This window comes from Eucalyptus grandis, chromosome 2, assembly GCF_016545825.1.
Source record: "Eucalyptus grandis isolate ANBG69807.140 chromosome 2, ASM1654582v1, whole genome shotgun sequence".
Classification (NCBI taxonomy): domain Eukaryota; kingdom Viridiplantae; phylum Streptophyta; class Magnoliopsida; order Myrtales; family Myrtaceae; genus Eucalyptus; species Eucalyptus grandis.
In genome coordinates, this window is record NC_052613.1 from 54,151,467 (window position 1) to 54,175,782 (window position 24,316).

Below are 24,316 nucleotides of genomic sequence, written 5' to 3' on the forward strand. Positions count from 1 at the left end.
TGGTTTTCTATTTTCTTGTTTACTGTTTTGATCAGTAACAACAGATAGAATCATCAGAGAGGTAGACACCAAAACGTTCACCACATAAAGAGGGCAGACCGAATAACTTGCGAGATATAAGACAAATGCAAGACAATAATTCCGAATTCACTGTGCAAAACGTAACGATGGGTAGGAGTGATTTGTTCAAGTGGGCTGATTCCCACTCAGGAACCGAGGAACCGGAGCAAAAGAGCCGGTCCCCAGTTTGTGGGACTAGTAACTGGCCCAATTGGTCCTGGACCACCCGTGAACCAGACCAACCAGATTCCCGTGTGGGTTCATGAACCAGCCGTTCTACCATCATACTCTCATTTTCCTCCCTTACTCATACCGGATGTCCTTGCTTCAATTCACTCATTTTTTCCCTTTTATTAGCAGGAAAATTCGACATTTACATGCGAGGGCTCTTGCTTCCGCAGAGCAAAACCGAATTCTTTTTCCCTTCAATTTCGAGTATTTCAACTCTAGTAAGCCGAAACAAATTTTCATTTTTTCACATGTGCCCGATATGATGCCAAGGATCAAAGCTAAAATTATCAACCCATAGGGCCACTAGCAGTTCTAGACAAGAAAAAATGAAAAATCAAAATACGGCGACCGCTACCTCGCAACAACAAGCCGCCGGAGATTGTCCAAGCAGAGAGCGAGAGAGAGAGAGAGAGGGCGAAGAGGAGTAGCTGGAGGCGTCGTTAGCTCGGCTCGGCTGCTGTGAGGCGGCCAAGGTGACGGACGACGTTGAGAATGAATGCAGGAGTTAGACAGAGCCGAGTGGAGAGGGACTGAGGGTGGCAGGGTGAGCAACGAGCGTCGTGAGCGAGCGAGCGAGCGAGAGAGAGAGAGGCGTGAGTGAAGAAAGGCAGTTTTCACTTTTATTAGTTTATCCGGGTGGTCCGTGTCTTGTTTCCTTGCCTTCATCTCCATGTAATCATGACCCCTGCTCCTGAAAAGTTCATTGGATTTGCAGTTAGGAAATCCACCTAAAGGCGAAGGAGGAGGGTGAAAGAGGGCTGGGGAGAACACTCTTCTGCTTCTACTTTCGTTCTTCCCTGACGAAATTCTTCTATACCTCGTGCTGCTCTGGTTTTAGTTCCGGCAATGAGCAACCTTCATAAAAGCTCCGGTTGCCTGTAATCTCAATCTTATGGTTAATATCTCAACCCCACAATCAACGGCTGTGATGCCAAGGCTTTTCCCTCCCTCCGCCGCCGCCTTCAACTCTTCATGGAACTCTACAAAGTACTAGCTGCTTCAATTCCTGAAGAATGCAAATTCCTCGTGCATGTTGAATGCTTATCCATATTATGGATGTACTCAAGGGAACCGGATTTACACTTACTTCGCCTCCTGGGAAGTAGATTGTTGTCCCGAATAACCTTTTTCCACTACCACAGCATGTTTGATGCCATGGTTGATGCTACTTATTATTTTATGGAGGCCATGAATTTTCCTGGGATCTCTGTCAAGGTCAGCAAGATTTTATGGTTTAGATTGTACAACTGAAGTTGCGAAATGAGATATCGAGCAAACTTTGGACCGATTCACAGATGAGTCATTAGTTTGTTCAGCAACGTAGTTCTTGATGACATTATAGTAGACTTCCCCAGTTACAAGGCAACTTCTGGACACACCGTGGGAGATCTGTTGAACCTTTCAAGAATAAATGAGTTGAGTCAGTGGCCTGGAACAACAAAAATTCTCCAATGTGTACATTTGACCCGCCAAAGTTTACTTTCATGCTCCCATGATTAATAGTAATGATGATAATAATAACCATAAGCAGAGTTAGAAGAACTTGACCAGTAATTTTTTTGTTTAATTTCGTGCTTCAAGAGACTATGCTGACCACAGAGGCAGCAGCAGCAGCAGCAGCAGCAAAAGTAAGAAAAAAATAAATTTTCAATTATGGATAAACTGGACTGCCGATGTAAAGTATTTGAAGTGGCGACCTCACGAAAAAACAAGTATTCATCTGACAGTCGGGGAAAAGAAGTGATTTGCATTTCCTGAGGGCCAAAAAACCTCTTGAGTTCTACAATGTACAATCATATGTGCGAAGATGAACAGGAAAAAAAATTTCTCCTAAGTAAAAGAATGAGAACGAATTCCTATAAGTTCTAGTCTTCCCTCCTAGTTTCTTTGCTGTAATTTCTCTTCTTCAAGTATAAAGAATCGATTCTCTACACACACAGGAAAAAAAAAAAGAAACTGATAAAATATTCCTCTACTTAGGCACTAGTCCACGATGCTGATGCTTTCCCTTTCAGAGGTGAGGACATCACTGCAGAGTCTTGAACACCGATGTTAGATAAAGAAGTACTGTTGTGTTCGGATGAGCCTGAGTCTAGTCTTGGCACTGAAGAAGGCGACCTCAATTTCCTCGGTGTAACTGCACTAGCTGTTTGCGGAGAGGAATATGACCTTGAAAAACCTGCACTCCTCGGAGACAAGTTCACATGTTCTAGAGCTCGAGCCTGCACCTCCAGGGGATAGTCCCTCACACAACCAATGCGGGGCCCTGCTCCTGTCGTCCATTTGTAGGGAAATTGCATTACCTGCTGAGATGACTTTGATTCTTTATGCGAGTTAATCCTTTGTACGACCAATTCCTCTGGTGTAGTTTCTACTTCGTTCTCTCCATGTTCGTCAAACCAGTTAGGTTTTGGAACAATGTAATTGGGTTCAGACACAGAAGGCTCTTCCGTTGTTTCATGACCATCTAGATTCTCGCTCTCTAGGTCTTCAAATAACTGACGCTGGTTTGGTACTTCAAGACTGGTCAATTTCCTAACGAAGCTTTGCAGGTGCCTTGGCTTGGGCAACTCCAGTCCTGAAGAATCGCCACCCTCTTTGTTCAGTGGATCTGTTTCTATTTCAGTCAAGGTCGAAACATCAATCTCCGAGGCATCCGTCTTTTGCGTTAAATCCTCTTCCGATGGGTTGCTTCGTAAATAAAGACCGCTGCTTTTCCTGCTAGGCGTCATGCCTTCCTCATCCACTGGACTCAACTGAAATGGGAAGACTCCAATGAGTCAGCTATTTGCTTGTTGTGAAGTACATTAAAACATAATTAATAAAGCCTCTCGCCATCGTCCAAAAGATCTAAGGCGTTATCCTGCCTATACAAGGATTGGCATGCGGGAACAAGGCACATCTCCTTGCACGATCTATCAATATGAGTGCCAACTCGTGTTTCTAAGTGTCAGCCAGCGGATCCCCATTAATCAAACACAAAGATATGAGCCATAGCCAATAATCTATCTCTATCAATCTTACCATTACATCAGTGAGGTCCACATCGTTCTCTTGGAGAAAGGAGATGAAATCCTCAAAATTTTCTTTGGTGGGCTGATAATGGCCACTGTGAGGCCAGACTGCCTGCAAACAAACAGAGAACGAGTGTTGTTAGAAGAAGCTGATATGAATAATCGCCAATCCAAGAATAAGCCTGAAAAATTACCTTTACTATGCCATGTTCGACAACTAATGTCCCTGCGGATGCTGCAGCTCCTCCAGCCAAGAAGCTGGAATGCTGGAACGAACCTTTCTTTTTCTTACCGACATACATTACCCTCGACGTGCTCAGGACGAAAATCCACTTCTCGTCCCTGGGTTCACCTGTGGTGTGGATGGGCTTGCCACTCTGCCTGTGGAAGAGCTTCCCATCTTCAATGACAATTTCATAGGCCTTCCTTTCCATCTGTTTGGAACAAGAAAGCTCTAGGTGAGACATTAAAATATACAACAATAGCAAAGGACGATCACGAGTGGAGTTGGAAGCCAACCGGGCCAAGGTACTTGATACATTGCTGTTGAAGCTTTGCTCTGGGGCATTTCTCGAGATTTACTTCTTTGCCTTCTCCTATATCCAACCTGCAAAGCAAGTCGAAGTTGTCCCCCTTCTGTCAGAGATTAGATGTTATGATATCAACGACATGAAAGTATCGTGTGGTCAGATCTGGTCCCTTACCAGTAAAAGAAGGGTTCTCTGCTCTGACTGTGAAGCCATTTGATATAATAAAACTGGAGATTATGCCCATAACGATGACGCGGATCAATCTGTAGAAGAGTTTGGGAGAATAAGCGAAGCTGATGAAGACAGATAGTTACTAGTTACAATTTCTTGTCGTGGTGAACTTACCGCTTCAAGCCAGTGTCGTAATGCAAGTTTCTGAGCATTATCATTCTTCGACAAACCTTTTCCAACCTGCAATATGAAATAGCTTAGTTACATATCCAGGAAACGCCAGAAAACACATATCAACCTGTTGAAGCTCATAGACTTACCTTGGCAGCTCTTGTTCTTGCTCTCGACCAACGTGAAATGGCCGTCTCCTGTTTCCTGTCATCGAAGAATGATATAGAGCTATGCTTGAGCTCAGCAAAATCCAAGAGCTTCCACCTGTAAGTTCCATGAACAGCAGTATGAGTAGCTAATTACATTCGCACCATAGACCTATAATATATCACCATCAGCATTTAGAATGCTTACCAGCTCTGCTTAACAAGTACCGCACAATCTGCCAGCTTCCTTCTAGTGCGGAAGCTTTTGTAAAATTTCTGTAATTTCACAGCTGCCTCATGTTTAGGACTTCGGGGATCCAAAACAGACCGCTCCTGAGCCATCCCAACAGATCTCGGGATCTGATTGTTCCCATCATGAGGTTTTGGGCTAACTGATGTAGCAGGCACTTGCTTCTGTTCATTCGATATCAAAGATGGGGACTTGATTGAATTTACCATCTTCGAATTCCTCTCATCCAAGCACACGGCACACTCAAGTGCCATCACTCCAGAGCCCAAGGGTTTGGTTATTGTCGGCTCTGAACCTTGGATATTGGAACTGATAGAACGAGCTGGAGTCTTGACTCCATCGTCTCCAAAACGTATGGATTTGATGATAAAGGATTGGACACCATTTTCCAAGTTGGCAAAGTCGGCCAATGGGCAGGAAAAAGAAAGTCCCATACGACGAATTATACAACAGGGTCCAAATTTCCTTCTGATGGTGACAAACCAAAATGTCGGGAAACAATGTTAGAGAATAGAAAAAGAAGAGTACACGGTAACCATGGTATGCATCCCTATCTAAACCGTGCTAAATAAACTGCTCTAGTGGAAATGAACCAATGCAACATCGATGAAGAGGTCGTTAAAATCAGCGTCGACCACTGATCTATGACCGGTGCAGATAAACTGGTGAACAAAATGCTATGTCCTAAAGCACCCGTCCTTCGAACCCAGTACCAGAAAAACCACCAGAAGCAGGAAGAGACTTAGCAGGAGAACCAATTCAATCTATTCCATTCAAAATAATCATCAGGAACCATCCGAGGTGACAGCAGATCAAACAGCCAAAAATTCTAACACCACCACCCATCGCACAGAGAATTATGGGAACAGAAACAGAGAGCCTGCAAGTTTATGAAATGCAATGGCAACGCAAATGCCTGTAACATGGGAGTACCCGAGATTGAACGTGATTGAACAGACGCAAAGATGTGGGGAGGAAGTCCCGCAGTCGCGACGTGAACTCGAGAGGAACTTGGTCGTCGTCGTCGTCGAGAGGGAAGAAGAGTCAAACGGGGAGGTCTCAGTTTGGCTATCGTCGCGCAAAGTCCCTGCCTTTTGCGAACCGCAAACAAGGAAGTCACGCATCTCGTTTTGCCGTATGCGCTCGCCATTTATAGGGACGCAAGGAGGGAACGCGAGTCTGCCTTTTCCTTTGGTCTTGACCACGTGGAGCAGACCATTTGGGCTGTCGGCGATTGGGAGTGAACGGAAAATTTCGGTGCAGTTGCATGCTCTCTCTTTCACACGCACGTACGAACGCGCACAGGCTCTTGGATTGCGAGTTCTTCTGATTGAGTTCTCTAGATGCCTGTATGGATCGGGGACCATTTGGATTCAGTTCCTTCCGTGCACAGAAGGTTTTTCTATATGCGTTCTGTAACTATTTCTATGTGTAGAATCTAAACCATGCAGTAGATGTACTTTGACTTTTTCTTAATTCGAAACCTATGAAACTTACGCAATATATGAAATTTGACATGCGTGTGTGTATTATTTCCATGATTTTCTGAAGTGTCCTTAGATAAGTGCCTTTCAATCACTTGAAGGGAATTTTTTATTTTTGCCCAAAGAAATGAAAAAAGAGAACTTTTTAAAGCAAAACTCACTATGGTCTATTTCGACTCAATCATCCTATAAAAAAAAAAATTAAATAAAAAGTGTTTTATTGAATATGGTTATATTAACTTATTCGTCTATATCCCAAGACTCTTAGAATATTTACGCCCGTACTAGCCATTTTCATTTTTCTGCTCATGGAAGGCTTGCTCGCTTGCTTCTTGCTACTTTCCAATCTCTCACTGGAGAGACCTAGGTCTCGTTTGACATTTATTAATACATAATACAAAATCGATTTAACTGAGCTCTTTCTACCATTTCCCAAAAAAAAAAAAAAAAAATCCTCCATTTTTTTCCAGTCCAGAAAGTCTTTAAAACTCGCGCGTCACGCCTATGGAGGATTTCTTCAACTCCGGTCGTTTTCCCTTCCAAGTCAATTCAAAGATAAAGAAGAGAGAGAGAGAGAGAGAGAGAGGGGGGGAAGGAGGGAAGGGTTGACTTGTTCCGTGAATCGCAAGTTCGCGAAGGCTCGTGCCATCCGATGCTTCGACCCATATTTACAAGCTTTGGCATATCATAACAAAAAAGTCAATTTATATTCATCACACATGCATATATATGTTGCATCAGAAATTGAGGGTTGGATATTCAAACCTCAAGGACATGGACAATTCCATGCAATGTAGACGTAAATGGAGGAAGTGAGACCTGCAAGCTGATTAGGACATATTTGATCGCACTAGTTCAGTTTTTAACGTTTCTTGTGGAAAATATGACACAAAAGGTTTTGCGCTATAAAGGGTTTTCTTTATTTATTGAACTAGATGTATCTCACAAGTTGAGAATATTTTTGAATCAAGTATAAAGTCAAGACACGACATGGGCGATAAGTTTATTTCACCATATTAGTAGCATGATTTTCAATTGACCTAAAATGAGGTTAGTTATCATTTGGCATGTGAAAGGTAACTTGAGATGATACGTGCCTACAAAAAACTCATACAAGAACAACTCATGTGTATGGACAAAGAGAACTTTTTGTGTTTGTATGCGGCGACTAAAACTATTTTGTTTTCAAATATGACATCAAGAAAAAGTTGAGGGGACAAAGATGGGATTTAGTTTGATAGGCTTTTTGTAGTTGAAAATATCAAAAAGTGCATCCTCTAACACTTGTTAGGCTTTATATAACAGTGCTTTGAAATTTTTAAATATTTAATTATTGAAGTAAGTGGACATGTAATTATTTTGTTTTCAACGTGTGGCGGAAAGCATCGTTTTCAGTTTTTGTGAACTTAATGAATGCCCAAATGGCAGTCGTTACCAAGACCCTTTTACAATGTCTATATTCATGAATAATGATGGCAAGGTTATAACGAGAAAATTGAGATGTCGAGAACTTTACAAATAATTCAATTAATGCTTCCGTGGGTGATGAAACAAACATTTTCTATAAACTAAATTCCATACAAATCAACACAAATCAGTCAGCCACTTCCTTCTTAATAAAGAAACTAATGATTTTGGGGAGAAAAAATATGGAAATACTTGGATTGTTTTCAAGCGGCACATATAATCATATTCACTTTTTGTGAAAAGAGAGAAGTCTTGACAATGAATAAGAAGATTTGAATTTTGAACGAATTGCTTGGTCGAAAATTAAGGTTGGTCCACTTCACACTGACGGAAATCAGTCAGCAGGAGATGAGCAGCAATCGATTAACCGAGTGACAGCATCGAAATGACGACCAGCGTGACTTCAATCCGCCGCCCTGAACTGAACCATTCTCTTCTTTTACTTCGTCGTGCCCATTATCGCGTGTTCGGGTTTTAAAAGCCCGAGAGATTAAAGTCAAACCCAGTTTTTACGGTTTAATTTAATCATGGGGAGATCGAAGAAGAAGACGACTGACCAGACACGATCCCGTCATCTCCAACTGTCCATCTCGGATCTCCATGCAAATTTAAAGCCTCTCTCTCTCTCTTCTCCATGATCAACATACACTGTAATGATGAGTACGACGTGCCGTACGTACGAGCATAGGAAGTCCAACTGGTTGGCTCCCATGAGTCAGAAGATCGTTCGAGACACGTCGTGCTTGCCGGGAAACTTTGGTACAACTACAAGCCAAATCCCTCTTCAAAGATTTTTGTTGCCACGTCAAATTAATGCGGGAATAATTCCTATCTTTTTTCTTTCCCCTCTCTCCTCCTACTTCATTTTTATGGAGATTCACTTGCGTCCACATCCAATTTTGTGGTGCTGCGCATTTCTTGCGTCTGCGTGTGTGGATACAATTGATTTGTGGGTAAGCCGTTTCTTTTGTTCACTAATTGAGATCGTGATTGAGATTCTTTCATATCATCACTATGGTATGATTGATATAAGACTTATTGGTATAAGGCAATTATCAATTGTGAATGTTCTATAAACCGTGTTTGCTTATTATTCTTTTCTAATAAGCAAATTAGCAATACCCCAAACTAGTGTAGATAATCAGTTCTAATTACTCTTGTTAGATCATGGGTTGCTTATGTCTATATATACAAAGAATTGACCCAATATGAAACGGATAATTTTGTCCTATAACTTCGTCCTATTTACAACCTACCATCTTCATTTCTATACGTCCATTAAGAAAGACATTTGGTATTTAACTACCTCGGCGAAAGGGTGGAAACATAAAAGATAAAAAGAAAACAATAGATCGGGGCGTCTTTTTTTGTTAAACTTTTGCTTTTTTCCAATCTCACGATTCACATGCTCTGACTTTCCCATAAGAGAAACACCAGACTCCTTATCAAGCGTGTATAAACATCCACACTGGTCATCGTTAATTATTTATACACATCTTCCCTTATTCGCGATTTTCTATTATCAGATTTTAGAGAGAATGTCATGAATAGAATAATACAAAGCACGAAACAGAGAATACGTAAGAAAACATTTGGGAAAAATTACTAAATTTTTTTTTTTTAAAAAAATCTAAATTTATAGTGCATGTACCAATTCAGTCATAAGTATATAAATTGATCAATTTATTCATAAATATTTTTAACAATTTGTCAATATAGTCTATCTGGCCAATTTTGATCGGAAATTATTGACGTGGATATTGGCCAATCTTACGTGGCACGGTTAGCACTAATGTTAATAATTTTATTTTATTTTATATTTTTTTGCTTTTTATTTATGTTATATATATTTTTTCATTTTCCTTTCTTTGTTTTTTTTTTTTTCACTGTGCCCGCGCGCAACCCTCATAGAAATCTAGGCAAGGCAGTCATGCCATAGTTCGTTGTGCCATCGCGAGGCTGGCCTCACTTGAATGATCCCTGCCATAGGCGTGGCTACCTTCACCCTCGACTAGCTAGGTTGGCCTCGCTTAGGTGGCTAGCGTGCTTCACAACCCTCATCCAGTGGCTAGTGAGCACTAGCAACTCTTGCTAGCTATTTAGTTGGGGGGGAGGGTTGAATAAAAGAAAAGAGAACGATAAAAAAAACTTAGAAAATACCAATTTTTTTATTAAAAAAAAATCGCCCATGCCAACGCTAATTATATATGTTGAATGAATGGCATATATATTATTAATTTCCGGTCAAAATTGATTGAATGAACTATATTATCAAAATATACACAGTTAAAATTGTTAAATTGAAATGCTTATAATCGAACTAGTATAAACACAACATGTTGCAAACTTTTTTGGTGATTATCTTGAAACAATTGCCATGTCGAGGGAACATCACGGATGAAGACGGGCGAGAGGTTGTGGTTCGAATTTCTACGTTGCAACAGTTCCTCCACCGCCCAGCCAAGAAGAGGGACCAAAAGCGACATTCGAATGGAAACGCCGAAAAGTTGAAACCGTTATCCTTGGCGGCCAAAACGAGAAGTGTGTGGTACATACTATACGATTCAAACCTAAAACAAACGCCATCGATTTCGAAATCGAACTCGAACTCGAACTCAAGAAAGAACCACGCTCGCAAATTTCACTCTCGAGCAAGCATAATAGAGCTGGCCGGCACCCAGGTAAAGCAGAATAAATAAAATAAAGTAAATAGATATATAAAAAAAATAAGATGAATATAATAAACCAGAAAAAGAGGGAATGTGGGTCGTCGTCTGGTTGGTTTGGAGAATGCGCTTTTTTACTGTGAAAGTTCCGAAAGAGGCCAGAAGGAAGAAGGCGCTTGGCTAAGTGCGGCCGCCGACGCACTTCTGCGGCAAAAGTTTTGCCTCTTTCCTCTCTTTTCTTTAATAAAACAAAAAGGGAGAAGGAAAAGGAGGGAAAGAGAGCGCATCCAACACGAACTCGACGACAGAGAAGCAGAATTCAGCAACACAGTCCAAGTCAACGTTCGGGCAGAGGTTGACATGTGTTGGATCGTGTCTTGTCCTCTCCCCCCCCCCCCGCCTAAAAAACCTGCACGAAACTCGGCCTTGACAGGTGGATTCTAGCTTGCCTTTTCTTGGTTCCCCAGCTCCTGGGTTTCCCCACCCCCTTTTTTAATTTGTTCTTTGGAAAAAAATCACAAAAAAAAAAAAAAATCATAAATTATGTCCATCGTGATGCATTTAGTTTAAATTTTTTTCATAGTATAAAAAATCTCAAACTTATACCGGTATAAAGATTTTTTTGTGATGCCAAAATCCTAAATTTATATTGATATGACACATTTAATTTAAAATTTGAGGTAAATGTATCACATGAATATATATTTAGAGTTTTTTGGTGCTATAAAAGAATATAGTAAATGTGTTATGTGGGTATAAGTTTGTGATTTTTATACTATAAATTTTTTAAAGTAAATATATTATATGAGTATAAGTTTAGAATTTTTATGTCACAATTTTTTTAAATAATTGTATTACAATAGATATAATTTTGAGTTTTTGATGACTCTTCCCTTGCTCTTCTTACTCATATTTTTCTTACCTATTTGCGGCAGGTTTTTTTATGTGAATTTATGTAGAAATGAAAAGTACTTTATTTAAGTGAATTTATCTATCCATGTTTACATTTCATGAATTTTAGGCGTTTCGAGTTTCTGAAAAATTAAATTGCGCTTGCCTTGAAATTTTGACTAATGATGTGTTTGTTTCATCAAGAACTTCACGATAAATAAATAAATATATATATATATATATATTTTTTCTATGGGAATCATTCTCAATGAAAATTATTAGTTGTTGGTTGTTTGCTGGTTTGGAAAAATTATTTCTTTCTAATCCATGGAACATGCTTTTTCCATAAGTTGATTAGTTTTCCATAATCCAAATAAAACCCTTGATTTACTGAACAACAATGACAATCTGGGTGAACGGAAATTGAGGCAGGATTTGACTAGGAAAATAAAAGGGTTAGTTTCTAAATTCTACCTAACCAGATTCTCCTTCGCGGCCATTCTCAGATCTATGCCACTTTATGAATAAATAATGTGAGAACATATAGATATATGTAACATCAATTTGAACAAGGTAAGTACAAAGAAAGCTCCATATTATCATCACTTAGGAAAATGGTAGAGAATATAAAATGATTATGTACAGTCATAACAGACAGTTGTCCCGTTCAAGATTCACTAAAATATAATCAAGTGTTGTATGTAGACGACACTAAAATAAGATTAGCGGTGTCCGAATTTGATCTGATTAACATTTGTTTTTTCATGGTTTGGGAAGTTAAAACAGTCACTTCACGAATGAGCTGACAATGACATGCATCACACAACACAGGAGGGCCCGCCGGAGGTCAAATGCGGCGGTGGGGTCTTCATGACTTCAAGGCCGGCCGGTTTTCTGGTCAGCCGGTTGGACCACCGGACCCATCCCACGCGTCTCCACATACCATTCCTCCTAAGACTCGCAGCCCATGGAATTGGAAAATTGAGTACGAGTGTGTGAGGGGGTTGTGCCATGCCTCACGTGTTATGTCCTAACGTGCACGTTAGGTTGAACCGGGAACTAAATTGAACCAATCGGATCCATTGATTTCCGAGGGAATCGATCTAGTTATCAGTATTGAAAATTAGACCACACTAAACCGAACTGACGGAGCTATTCCCAAGTACCTCATTTTTTAAATATATTTATTCGGCAAACCCTCAGTTAGATTCCCATTATGCGAGTTTCCTTGTTGAAATTGATGGTTATTTTATTCTCTAATGGAATCATCTTTAGACTTTCCTCGTAGAGACAATTATTTTCTTCTAGGAAAGAGAAGAAAAAAAAAAGGAAAGGGAAACATCGCCATTTTCAAGACCCAGTGAATCGGTTTCTGATTCCACAAATCAGGGATCGATCCTACTCGATCCAATTTTAAACCCACTCTAATACCGATAACCTTAATGCAACATTCTATTGAAAATGTTTTTTTGGATTCCGCTATCTGATGCCATGTCATATAACTTTTGAGATGACAAAACGCTTTGCATGTAACTATCATGTAAATTCATGTATGATAGGAAAAGCTATCGCAATCAATATGTTTTTGAAAATAAAAATTCACACCGACTTTGGTGAGACTAAAACATGGGTTGCCTATGGAACTACAATCGTGATGGAGAAACCACGATGCATGTGAACTCGATCAGTCCATCGGTGAATTCGAATTAAATGACTCTATCATAGATATTCGCTTAATTCTAAAGTAGGAATCGGTGCATTTCTGTATAGGACGGTGTTTTCTTCTTGCCTCTGGATAATCCGTGGACCACATGGGTCGGACCGGATGGATCATAAAATGGGCAACCCATTTGACCTTGTCAAACACCAAAACCAGTGTGCGCACGCAGCGCACGCTACATTCAAAGGTCGTACTCAGCGCGAACCCGGAAAGTCGTCCGACCTAAGGCTCTCCTCATTGAATGGGACGTGAAAAATTGCTGCGTCAAAGGGTTTGTGTATGCATGCAGAGCCGATTTCGTGCTTCAAGCCGTCAAATCGACAGTGACATTTCAGTAGATTGTAAACGATTCAATAAAGCCTAAATCGAAACGCATTAAACTTGCTTTAGACGGTCAAATCCCTCTGAACAAAGAATCCAGACTTAACTTATTCCAAAGGGGAAAAGTAGAAAAAAAATCATAAATTTATGGCATCGGTACTAATTCAGTTTTAAACATTTCATATTGGTATCAATTTAATCCTAAATATTTCAATTAGATCAATTCAATCCTAAAATTTTTCATATTAGTACCAATTCAATCAATCCAACCAAATTTAGCCAGCTGACAAATGCTGACATAGCAGTTTTAAAATTTTGTTTTGTTTTTTTTCAATTTTTTTTTATTAACTTTTTCCTTTTTTTCTTTTTTCTTTTTCCTTTGCCCTTCTTCTCTGGTAGTGGCCAACGAGTTGCCAGCATGCCTTCGGTTGCTTGCCAACCACTAGGCAAGGGCTGCGAAGCCCTCACCGAGTGGTCGGCGAGGGCTTCGCGACCCTCGCCCGCTGCCAGCAAGCCTCCGACGAGGCTCACCGATCATTGCAAGGAACCTAAGGTGAAAGAAGAGAAAAAAGAAAAGGAAAGAGAAAGAGAAAAAGAAAAATTCAAAAAAAAAATAGTAAAAATTGCTATATCAACGTTGGTTGGATGCCCATCATCCATGTTAGTGTCGACGGTCAAAATTGGTTGGATTGATTTGAATTAATACCAATGTGAAAAGATTTAGGATTGAATTGGTATCAATGCCATATTTTTATGACTTTTTTGGTACTTTTTCCCTATTCCAAAGCTGTGATGTGTAGGTATACCGTCATAACAAGACGTCACGATCTCAAGAATTCTCAATTTCAAAGAACAACTACTATATGCTATGATATAGGTGCATTGAAATTCAAAGATAGTAAAAGTCAAATCTCGATTTCACAACCTATACTTTAAACTTTCTAGTAGATGGATCTTACTCACTTTTCAAACCATTTTGTCATTGGCCAAATAAGGTCGACGCATTCGTTGAATATATGAATCTTGATAAAACGAAAACCTACTTAAAAGCGCGACTTTGGAGAAAAGACATATATCTCTAGACATTGAATTCATCATATAGTGTTTCAAACTGAACGAAAGAGTGAAAAATTAACCCCAGTGCGTAAACCAGTCTACTCTCACTAATGTCATCTTGTACCTAGACTTAGGACACTACGCTTGTGCTGGAAAGCATTGTCTTATGTCGGAGAGATTGTTAATTAAAACCAAGACAAAGTCAGTAAGTTAAGACAAGCCTTGGATAACTACAACTGCACCAAAAAGGACTCTGTATCCAGCCGGATCAATCTGACATGCCTTTTTTCGTAATCGAGTCATGTGATCTGCTAAAGCCTAAGTCTAGCTAATCTTCGAGTCTTCTCTCCGCATATTTTGCACATTATTGGAAGTGGAAACCCCTTTTGAAACGATCAACTTGCAATGCTCTCCATGTCTTAACTACAACTGCCCCCAAAAAGAATGTGCATCCAACCAAATCAATCCGAGATACTTTAAGTCTTAATTGAGTCATGTGATCTGCTAAAAACCTAAGTCTAAGCTAACCTTCGAGTCTAAACACTTTTTAAACGACCAACTTGCGATGCTCTCCATGTCTTAATTTCAGTTCTTTGAGTTTGTTGGCATCGTCATCGTTTGACCTTCTTGACTGCTAAAAGGAGTTTATTTTAAGGTCGATTTCTTTGCGTGACCCTTGATTAGGGCTTGCATAACCAACCTACCTTAGATACACTAATTTACTTTCAGTCTTCTCTAGTTGCGAGCTGCCCTTCATGGGAATATTTAGCCCACTTGTCAATGAGCATAAAGTAATTGTTTGACTTGTCAGTGTGTTGGGTTCAACGCTAATGTCAACGAGGCAAAAATTTGTCATTCCGAGTAATCCCAATCAGTAACTCCTCAAGGCAGCATTACATGTTCTAATTAAGTATATACTAATATAGCATGTTCGACCTCTCATCCCCCTCCTAATTGCATAATATCGGTGGGATTTCATAATACTCTTTTTCAACTATATGCGTGTTGAGCTAGTTCTTGTAAGTACATCTATTGAAAAGTATTTCAAATTCGCTATTGTTTTAACATAATTGGCAAGTATGTTACACATGACATGGCAATAATTAGGGATAATCTCAAGGTGGTCTCACTCTCTAACATCGAAAATGTTTTTTCTCTGCCTTAAATTGGCTATACATAGTTTCTTTGCCTCTGAGAAGAGCCTCTAAAAGAAATGAGGGTCGGTGTCTGGGAACGGAGGATCATAAGCAGCTTCATGTGCTCCTACGATGCACGTTTAGTGAGTTCTATACTCATAAAATGAAAGTATGACAGGTAATTACATAGAACGTCCACCTTTCTTAGGTACATTGTCAATGGCGAAATGGAAAATGCAAAGACCAAACCGACTTGCGTCTGAAAGCACTAAAAAAGAAATGAGGAGAAAGCAAGAAACATCAGCTTAGAAAATGAAAACCAGCAAAGATGGTTGGAGTCTCTTCCTCCTCTGTGTAAATGAACTGGACTGAGTAGGGCTTCACGTGATCCAGCGCATGTTACACAGAAGAGGGGTTCACGTTTGAACTTCTTGGAAAAAAGGACCAATTAGAATAGCTAGAGAGGATGATATAAGAACTCCCATCTGAGTTCCAACAGTTGAAACATTAATTAGAATTATCGTTTGACCATTTAATAACCCAAGATTTAGCCCAGAGACTTGTATCCTTCCAAGAACACGGACAAAGTCAATACTTAACACCCTAATACCTACTGAGCAAGCTGGCATCTCCGCACAAATCTGCCAACCAAACCCAACCCAGACTAAAGCCGCTCAACACACCAACGGCACAATGCCAGTTAAACTCTTAATCTGGCAAAATCTAGTAAGTTTCTAGGGCAGGTCGCTTCGTGATCTTTCACAATCTTTCTCTAAATTATAACTCTTATCAGGAATCTGGACAACCTTGAAAAATAGGACTTTCTTCAACTGCCAATATTATGAAGATGCTGCAAGATTTATGATCCAACAAGATACCCTCATGGAACCCCGACACAAAAGGGTACTTTCCTGAACAAAGAAGCAGCATTCGCTGTTCTCATAATATCCCCGGAAACAAAGGTCCTAAATAATTGCATCCGTTGCACCTGTCACGAGCAATGAACCTGAGGCTACAATGAAGGTACCATGGAACCCTCGGATCTGAAATAGCTCATAACATTTTCAGGAGTGCAAATCATATTACATGCACGAATCATATGGGGAATGGAATATTCAGTTGAGACATATTTCTATAATATAACCAGCAAGGAAGTCGGAATTAGCTGGCTATGCAGATATCGATACGACTATCCCCTGTCTAAAACAGAATTTAAAAAGCCTTACCAAACACTATGGGCTACGTTTCCAGTCTAAGGACCTAGTAGGGTATAGCTGATACAACTGGGCCAGGAAGCTCCACAGCTAAGCACCCGACTGATCCAACCCAAAATGTTAGCAATTCCTCGCAAGTTAACAAGCATTCCATTGGGCTCCCGCTTTTCATGATGTTACCTGCTAGTGCTAGGGCCTGCGGTGTACCATAAGTAAAACCCAGGAACAGTCACAACTGAAGAGAGCGAGCTAGAAGAACATCACTTGACAGCAAAGTCTCAAGGCAGCTGAAATCCATGTGGATTTCAGATTTTTCTGGACATTTCTTGCCAAGTGATTTATAACAGATCAGAAGCAAAGCATCCCAATATGTAAGGTGTAAGGTATCTATTTTGTCTACCTGCTGGTCAAAACTTCATCTGAGTTCAAATCCTACTAAGAGGTCCACTAGAGATCGGATTGTTAAAGAAAGGACAAGAGGTTTCTTTTGTCCATTCCAGGCAACCAGAAAATAAAGAAATAATTAACATATTCACATTTGTATAACTAGTCTGATGTAATGGCAATGAACAAGGGGACAGCCAACATTTTACTGGTAATGTGTTGCAGTGAACGGTCACACCTCTCAAAAGAACTACTATAGACCTCACTATCTACCAAGAGAAAACAGAAATATCCAAATTAGCCCGATTCATCAGATTCATCAGAATCACTTCTTTCAGGTTCCCCCGCATTAGTCTCAGCCTCCAGCACCTTGGGTTTTGCAGCGGGCTTAGGAGCAGTCTTCTTGCCTGGTTTGCGTGAATTTTCATCTCCATCTTCCTCTTGCTCAGCCATGTCCACATGTACGGCACCATGTCAAGGAAAAAAAAAATGGCCGGTGCCATCTGCCAAATAAAGTGGGTTCACATGCTAAATGAATGTGCCATCATAAGAGCCCAAAGAGAGAACCATAGTTCCTATACTAAATATGCATCAAATTCATTCCTTGACCTTACTACTGTGATCATCAGTTGGACGTAGTAGATGCCTCAACCAAGGTGACAGAAGCCAGATGCACATCTTCGTAGATACCACCCCCCCCTTTCCAAAAAAAAAAGAATAGAAAACAATGGCAGTTGCTATCTGTGCGATAAAGACGTTTCACATCCTAAATGTCCCATAAATAAGAACCTAAAAGAGAGCTCTAGAATCTCTGCATTTAATATGCATCACCAATTCATCCCCTGACGTTAGTGATGGGATCATCGATTCAACAACTTAGATGCCTCAATCAATGTGATGAAACCTTGCTTGAAGCACATGAGGCACTCCAAAAACCCATATTGACCAACCTAAGCAACAGATACGAGTTAATTAACAAGAAGATGCCGATATGCCAACTATTATATCAAGGAATAGCTATTAGTTTTTTGACAGCATCAAGAAATAGATATTAGAATCAAAGGATATCAGCATTTTCTGCTGTCCCACCAGCCATGATGTTCAACAGATCCTTTTCAACACGCTGCACAAGCTCAGGCTGCAGCAAGTAAATAAGATGAGGTGATTATATATCCAGAAGCTACACCTGATATTACCTTCAACATACATCAACCACTTACTCTGACTTAGATTTATCAGTATGTCTACGAATCCATGTCAGACAACACTTCTACTTCAGTGATGATGCTGTAAATCTACTAAACTTATATCCTTAACTTTTTAGCAGATGCTTTATGGTTTACAATGCAATTCATCACAAGATAGCAGACAATATATCTAGCCTACCATTCCTAATAAAATTCTTCCTCCCCAAGGGGTTGGAAAAACAGACACATGCTCAAAGAAGAATGAGGCGATAATTACATTTAGGTCAGGTTCTCTGCGGAATCTTCTCTTGCGTGCATCCCTCATAGGAGGAGTCAGACCATGTCTGTACTCCACCACATCTGGGGCAGGATCTCCCGGTTCTCTGACCATTATCATCTGTACATGAGTCAACTTTTAAGAAACAGGAGCACAGATGAATTAACAGTGCTGAAACTCTTAAAATGTGCTCTTCACCTGACCAATGTCAGCAGTTTTGATTATATTAGTATCATCATAGGTCTTGTAAGACTCTACAACGGTTGGTAGATCCATAAGAGAGGCAGTGAAACGGTCATTTCCAATGACAAAAGTTCCAGTCCTCCCATCCTCTGTCAAGAGAAGGAACAAAAAAAGTAAATTTGAAACCAAAATATGCTAAGCCCTCATAGGATGTAAAAACCGACCCTGCCCCGAGCTCACACAATATGATAGGATGAGAATGATTAAATAGAACGAGCAGCGCCTAACTAGAAAAGGTATAACCACTAGTATTCCCATTATGTCAATATGATGAAACGTCCATCCAGATCCAGCCAAACATCCAAGAAAGGAGAGAATCTCCATTTGGAATGTCAGGATCCACAGATCGAATGCGCCTTCCTTTCAAGAAGAGTAAATCCTCAGTAAGCTTAAGAGCCTTGCCAGATAGTCAATGATAACAACTACACATCTTGGCTATTCTGGGGTGCTTTTGTCATAAATTCTTGTAGTTCTTTTAAGAGACACAGATGGTATGGGTTTCGTACCAGAGAAAGATAAATCTAACTCCTTGTCATCAGAAGAAGATGCATCTTCATTCAATAGTCGTTCTATTCGCTCGGCAACAGAAGGCGGAACCCGGAGAATGAACTGTTCCTCCATGCCTAAACACACAAAAAAAGGGCAGCAAATTAATCCAAATCTGAAAAAGCAGATAAGCAAAAGTTCCAAGAACTACTCCAAAGCAGCATAGCTCCACTCCAGTCATCGACACCAAAGGGAACATTCATAAAGAAGCAAGAAAGAAAGAGGAATAAGGAAAAGGTTATTAAGAAAATCAATGCAACAAGTCCGATTACATAGTATTAACCAAAAAGGCATATCAAAGGGAAGGTGAATGTTGATAACATCAGGAATCAATGATCTAAAGATTATGTATGTTCAAGGTACTAGATATCGATCCACGATTAAGCCACGGTAGAAATAATCCGGTTAGTGTTCGTTCAACTCAAACTAGTCATTTAACAGCACTACGTAGTAGTTTCAATGGCACTCGGGCATCACTTCCAAAAATTCGCAATTTTTCCCAATTTCCGGAGCCACGTCTCAATTGGGTATCACTTTTCCGCCGAAAATTTCGCCGGAAACAGGTCATTCGCGTAGTAGCATACAGAGTAGTCGGTCTTCACTTGCGTTTCTACCGAACAATAAGACAAACGGTTGGTGCGCAAATCCAGAGAACTGGTCAAGCAGAACACGAAATCGCCCCCCGCGGATCACACAGGCACAAACACCGAATCCACCCGACGCGATGAAACAAGACCACGCGACTAGAGAAGCACGGCGACACGATCATCGGCGCAGTACGGGCGAGTGCGGGAGCTCACCTGTAACGGTGCCTCTCGCGAGTGCACGGATCTCGGAAAGAAGGGATGCCCCCACGCGTCCTTCTTCTTCTTCCTTCTCGAGGGGACGAAGGGGTCGATCGGAATCCGGCGCGACCTCGCCTCAGGGAGTGGAATCGAGCGCTTCGCGGGTGTGCTCGGTTCTTCCTTTTACTGTGGCCAGAGCATGTCTCCGATCATATTACGATTTCGCCACCGGACATCCCCACCTTTTATAGGTCGAGAGAGGAGGGCTTAAGCGGGCCGGGCCGGGTCATTCGGGCCTCAGTCGATTGAAGCCCAAAATACCGGACCGAAGCCCCGTGGCCCGGCCCGAGACTATCATCTCTCGGCTCTTTGCATTTCCACCAGAGGCCATCTCCGTTTGCTCTCTAGTGAGGCCCACCAATATGGGCTGAAAGCATATTTCGGATTCCATTGCCTTTGGGCTTCTTTGTTGGCGAAGCTTCCCTTCGGGCCTCTTATGTGCACTTTGAAACCTAGAAGAGCAGCTCCAAGTAGATTTGCCAAATAGGTGGGTTAAGTTGGATTTAAGTGAGTTGAAAATGAGTCCGGTATGTTCGATCCATATCGACTTGTTTTTACGCAATACGATTTTAACTAGCACACAATTGATCAAATCTAGGCTGTTCCCTTTCAAATTGGGAAAATAGCATCCTTAAAAAAAAAATATTGTCCCTTCACTTTTTCGTAAATGTCACTTCAATGCTTCACATTGGGTTGAAGCAGTAAAGCAACTTTCTTATAGGTGCAGTCGTGTCTAATTATTACTCTTGTTGTCACTTCTCCCAACACAGCCGGGCCAAAGTGCCAACATCATCCGTGAACTTTTCCCAATTCAAATCATACAATCGAAATTTATCTTCAATCAGTCGGAGCAAATAGAGCCGTTCTCCTCGTCCTCGTGCAGTTGGGGACCTCTATTTCCGAAAATTCTTAATCAAATCTTCATTGGTTCGGTTGACCATCGATCTAATTTTCAGTACAATCCGTTCGACAACCTTTATTTCCGACTCAGTCCAATCCGGACCGGGCTCCAATCGCTATGATTCGACTAGATCTCCAGTCCGGTTTCCACTGAAGTGGGGAAGGAGAAAAGGGGTCAAGGTCTTATAAGTGCGAAAGGGGGCGGATGGGATGTGAATGGCTTGTAATCCACTAACTCGATCCCCTCTCAAAGACGATTCTTTACATTTTGCCGGCCCTCTGAGGAAAAGAGGCCAAAAAGGTCGCTCCTTTTGACGTCTTGATGGGGATTTCATGCTGACACACACCCCCGCCCTTTTCCTTGACTGTTTGTTAGCTTTACAGCCGAGCATTCCTTTGCATATGGTGTCGATTTGCCCCGGTGCCCACGCAGCACCAGAATCTTAACTTTATTCCAACTTCCGGAAGAGACGGACCAACTTGAAATGAACAGTAATTACGACTCAAATTCAATATCACTACCACATCTGCGAAACTATCGTGGTAATGTTAGGGCAATCGTCTTTGCCAGTCGCTCATTTTCATCTCTTTATTTGTAAGAACGGTGGATTCCGATCTTGTACTCTAAATGTCATTATTATATCCGTCATGTGAAATTCAAGCGCGTTTAGAAAATCTAGATGAGATACGGTTATCAATGCGCATCTCATTCGTCAATGAATGAAACTCCCACCTACCGCTTATTTCCACCCTCGTAATTATAATTTAATGCATATGACATGCTTGTCATTTTGACAGAGGGGTAAAGGAATGAATTTCACGTTGTCCAACCTTTTTGCACTGTGCATGTGCATTTTGGTGCCCTGGGCTTTTGTGGCCTAGGTGGTAAACATCGTTGCAGAATTGTCTCTATGTTTTTAGTTTTTATTTATTTTTTAATTATGTTAATGGGTGTTACTGATGCTGATTTGCATAAATTGCGGTCAAGAAAGTGATGAGATAGAGGAACTTCGTGTTGTCGCGTACGTTAACATTCCATTTTTACCATATGTTTGAGCCCCTAACCAGGCGCTAAGTTGCATCAATGAATTACAAATATTATGACCCCTAATGGCGTCTACTTGCACATGCCAGGCGCTCGGAAAACTTTTCTGCCTGGTGCATTACAGCCACTTTTGTAAATCAGGACTTAATCCTCAAAAATCAAGACCCTCAAGTCGCAAAAGACAGATTTCAATCAATCATAAAACTTCGGGAAAATTTCAATTAAGGGCTTGAAGTGGAATCATTTTCTCAAAAAATGGTCTAAAGTTGACATTGTATCAAATAAAGGTCCGAAGTGACTGATTTAGTCTCGAATAAAGGTTTCAACTTGAAACCAGTGAAATCTTATTTGCAGCTAGGGGTATTTTCGTCTAAAGAATTTTTTTTCTTTTTCCTTTTTTTTTTTTCTTTTCTTTCTTTTTTCATCTTGCTCACCTCCTTCTTGACAAATGCATCAGACTCCTGACGCACAAGCTTGCATAGGTGCAAAACAATTTGAACAATTTAGGAAAAGAAGAAAACAAAAAGATATTCGAGAAGTTATGCAGTTTTGCAAAATTGCAAATTGCGTGCTTCAGTTATGCAGCCTCCCCATCAGCAAACTTCAAAGCGCATGCTCTACATTATGCAATTTTGCATCCTCACCCAAGAACTCATCGATTTCGGCATAAGCCGGTTTTTAAGTTATTCGCCACCACTCACCTTCTCCAATAACGATAATAAACTTGAGAATCAAGAAATATCCATAAGTGGGTTTTGTTTTCATTCAATTTGCTTGTAAAAACTTATTATGGCAATTAAAGTAACAATTTCATACTCTCCCCACCAATGAAATTGCCTATGCCACGATAACTTTCAGTCGTATCTTCTTGGGAATGTTTTATTGGGTCCGGGTTGGATTATTCATAACATTCATAAACGCAGCTTGCATTGAGGTGAAATATGTGGCTTCTTGAGAGGGTCCAATTGTGTCGTACATGCTGGTTATTTTCAAAAGTTGCTGAATCATCCTGACCCGTGATTGAAGATACTCGCCTTTGGTGGCGATTCGAATAAAACAGCACTCAATCTAAAAAACGAATGACTCTGGTCTACACATGTTCAAACAAATTTGCCTCTCTAACTTTGAAATATTATCTACAGAGATTTGAGAGAGAATAACAAGATGAAAAAAGTGCAAAATTGCTCAGAAATTCCCAAAACCACGTATTTCACTGAACAAATCAATGCACATAAGTATCATGGAGATTTCTCAAAAACCTCTAATAAATTTGGCTTAGGCACTTCAATCTAGCTTCTCCTTGCTAAGATCAATCATAGCTTGTGTGAGCACTGATTTGAATTCAAGCATCGACGACAACGAGGGTAGCAAGCTAATGGCTTACATCTCATCATGCTTCGTGCTTGACCACGACCACAAGATGTGGGGATCAAATCGAGTTGATTGTCACATCTTGGTCCACTCGTGCTTGATCTAGGGCTTGGATTGACCTCCATCTTTCAACAAAGATACTGGAATTGCTGTTGAGGGCAATGACAAATGAGGCCGAGGGCGTTGATGGCTAATTTAGCAAGGAAGATAGAGATGCACTTTGGAGAACGTGATCTAAATAATGAAAAAGGCGAAGGCTTGATGATGATGAAGAAAAGAAAGAGAAGGAGAAAATAAATTAAGAAAAGAAGGAAAAAAAAGTCTTTAGACAAAAATACCCCTAGATGCAAATAAGATTTGATTGGTTTTTAAGTCGAAGCCCTTATTTGAAACTAAATTGGTCACTTCAGGTTCTTGTTTAAGACAATATCCATTTTGGGTACTTTTTTGAGAAAACGGTTCCACTTTAGGCCCTTAATTGAATTTTTCCCTAAAACTTCTAAAACATATGTGAAGTACGACACTTTGCGTAGGGTATGTGCCAAAATGTACCGAGGTATCATGTGCATAGGACAATGAATTGATTTTTGGAGATATACTAGAATCTCCCATTACAAGACAAATCAACTGCCCTTCCCTCTCGAAAACAAAACCTCCCTTCCCATTTTGAAGTTTTTCTTTTACCCTTTCAACTCGAAAATGTCGATAAATTTCAACTTATCACATATTCTATTACCTTGACAGGCAAAACAAGAACCGAATAGAGGGTAATGGATGAACGATCGTGGTTTGTATAAACCATGCACCAAAGTCCTCTCAAAGAATTCCTGACGACAATGATTTACATAATAAATGGTGGATGTCAAATTCAGGCGACACTACATCTCCCCCTATATATATTATGACTTTCAAAGCTTCACCAGATAGAACTGACATCACCCTGTAAAGAAGAAAGAGTCTCCAAAACATCCTGAGACCGAAGAGATCTCC

At 40.4% G+C, this 24,316-nt stretch overlaps 2 protein-coding genes across 2 annotated transcripts; both read right to left on the reverse strand.

The window, feature by feature from the left end:
• Positions 1 to 2,266: 2,266 nt before the first annotated feature.
• On the reverse strand, positions 2,267 to 5,007 carry LOC104435672 (IQ domain-containing protein IQM2). Its single transcript, XM_010048381.2, has 8 exons — positions 4,532 to 5,007; positions 4,327 to 4,441; positions 4,181 to 4,246; positions 4,010 to 4,098; positions 3,825 to 3,912; positions 3,500 to 3,739; positions 3,316 to 3,417; positions 2,267 to 3,047 (listed from the first exon to the last, which is right to left on the reverse strand). The coding sequence occupies exons 1-8, from the start codon at positions 5,005 to 5,007 to the stop codon at positions 2,268 to 2,270; spliced, it is 1,956 nt and encodes a 651-aa protein (XP_010046683.2). The 3' UTR covers position 2,267.
• An 11,964-nt stretch (positions 5,008 to 16,971) lies between these two features.
• On the reverse strand, positions 16,972 to 20,160 carry LOC104433780 (transcription initiation factor TFIID subunit 7). The gene is made up of 6 exons (XM_039304204.1): positions 19,966 to 20,160; positions 19,126 to 19,242; positions 18,575 to 18,708; positions 18,377 to 18,496; positions 17,981 to 18,050; positions 16,972 to 17,373 (listed from the first exon to the last, which is right to left on the reverse strand). The coding sequence occupies exons 2-6, from the start codon at positions 19,238 to 19,240 to the stop codon at positions 17,210 to 17,212; spliced, it is 603 nt and encodes a 200-aa protein (XP_039160138.1). The 5' UTR covers positions 19,241 to 19,242; positions 19,966 to 20,160; the 3' UTR covers positions 16,972 to 17,209.
• Between the last annotated feature and the right edge of the window lie 4,156 nt (positions 20,161 to 24,316).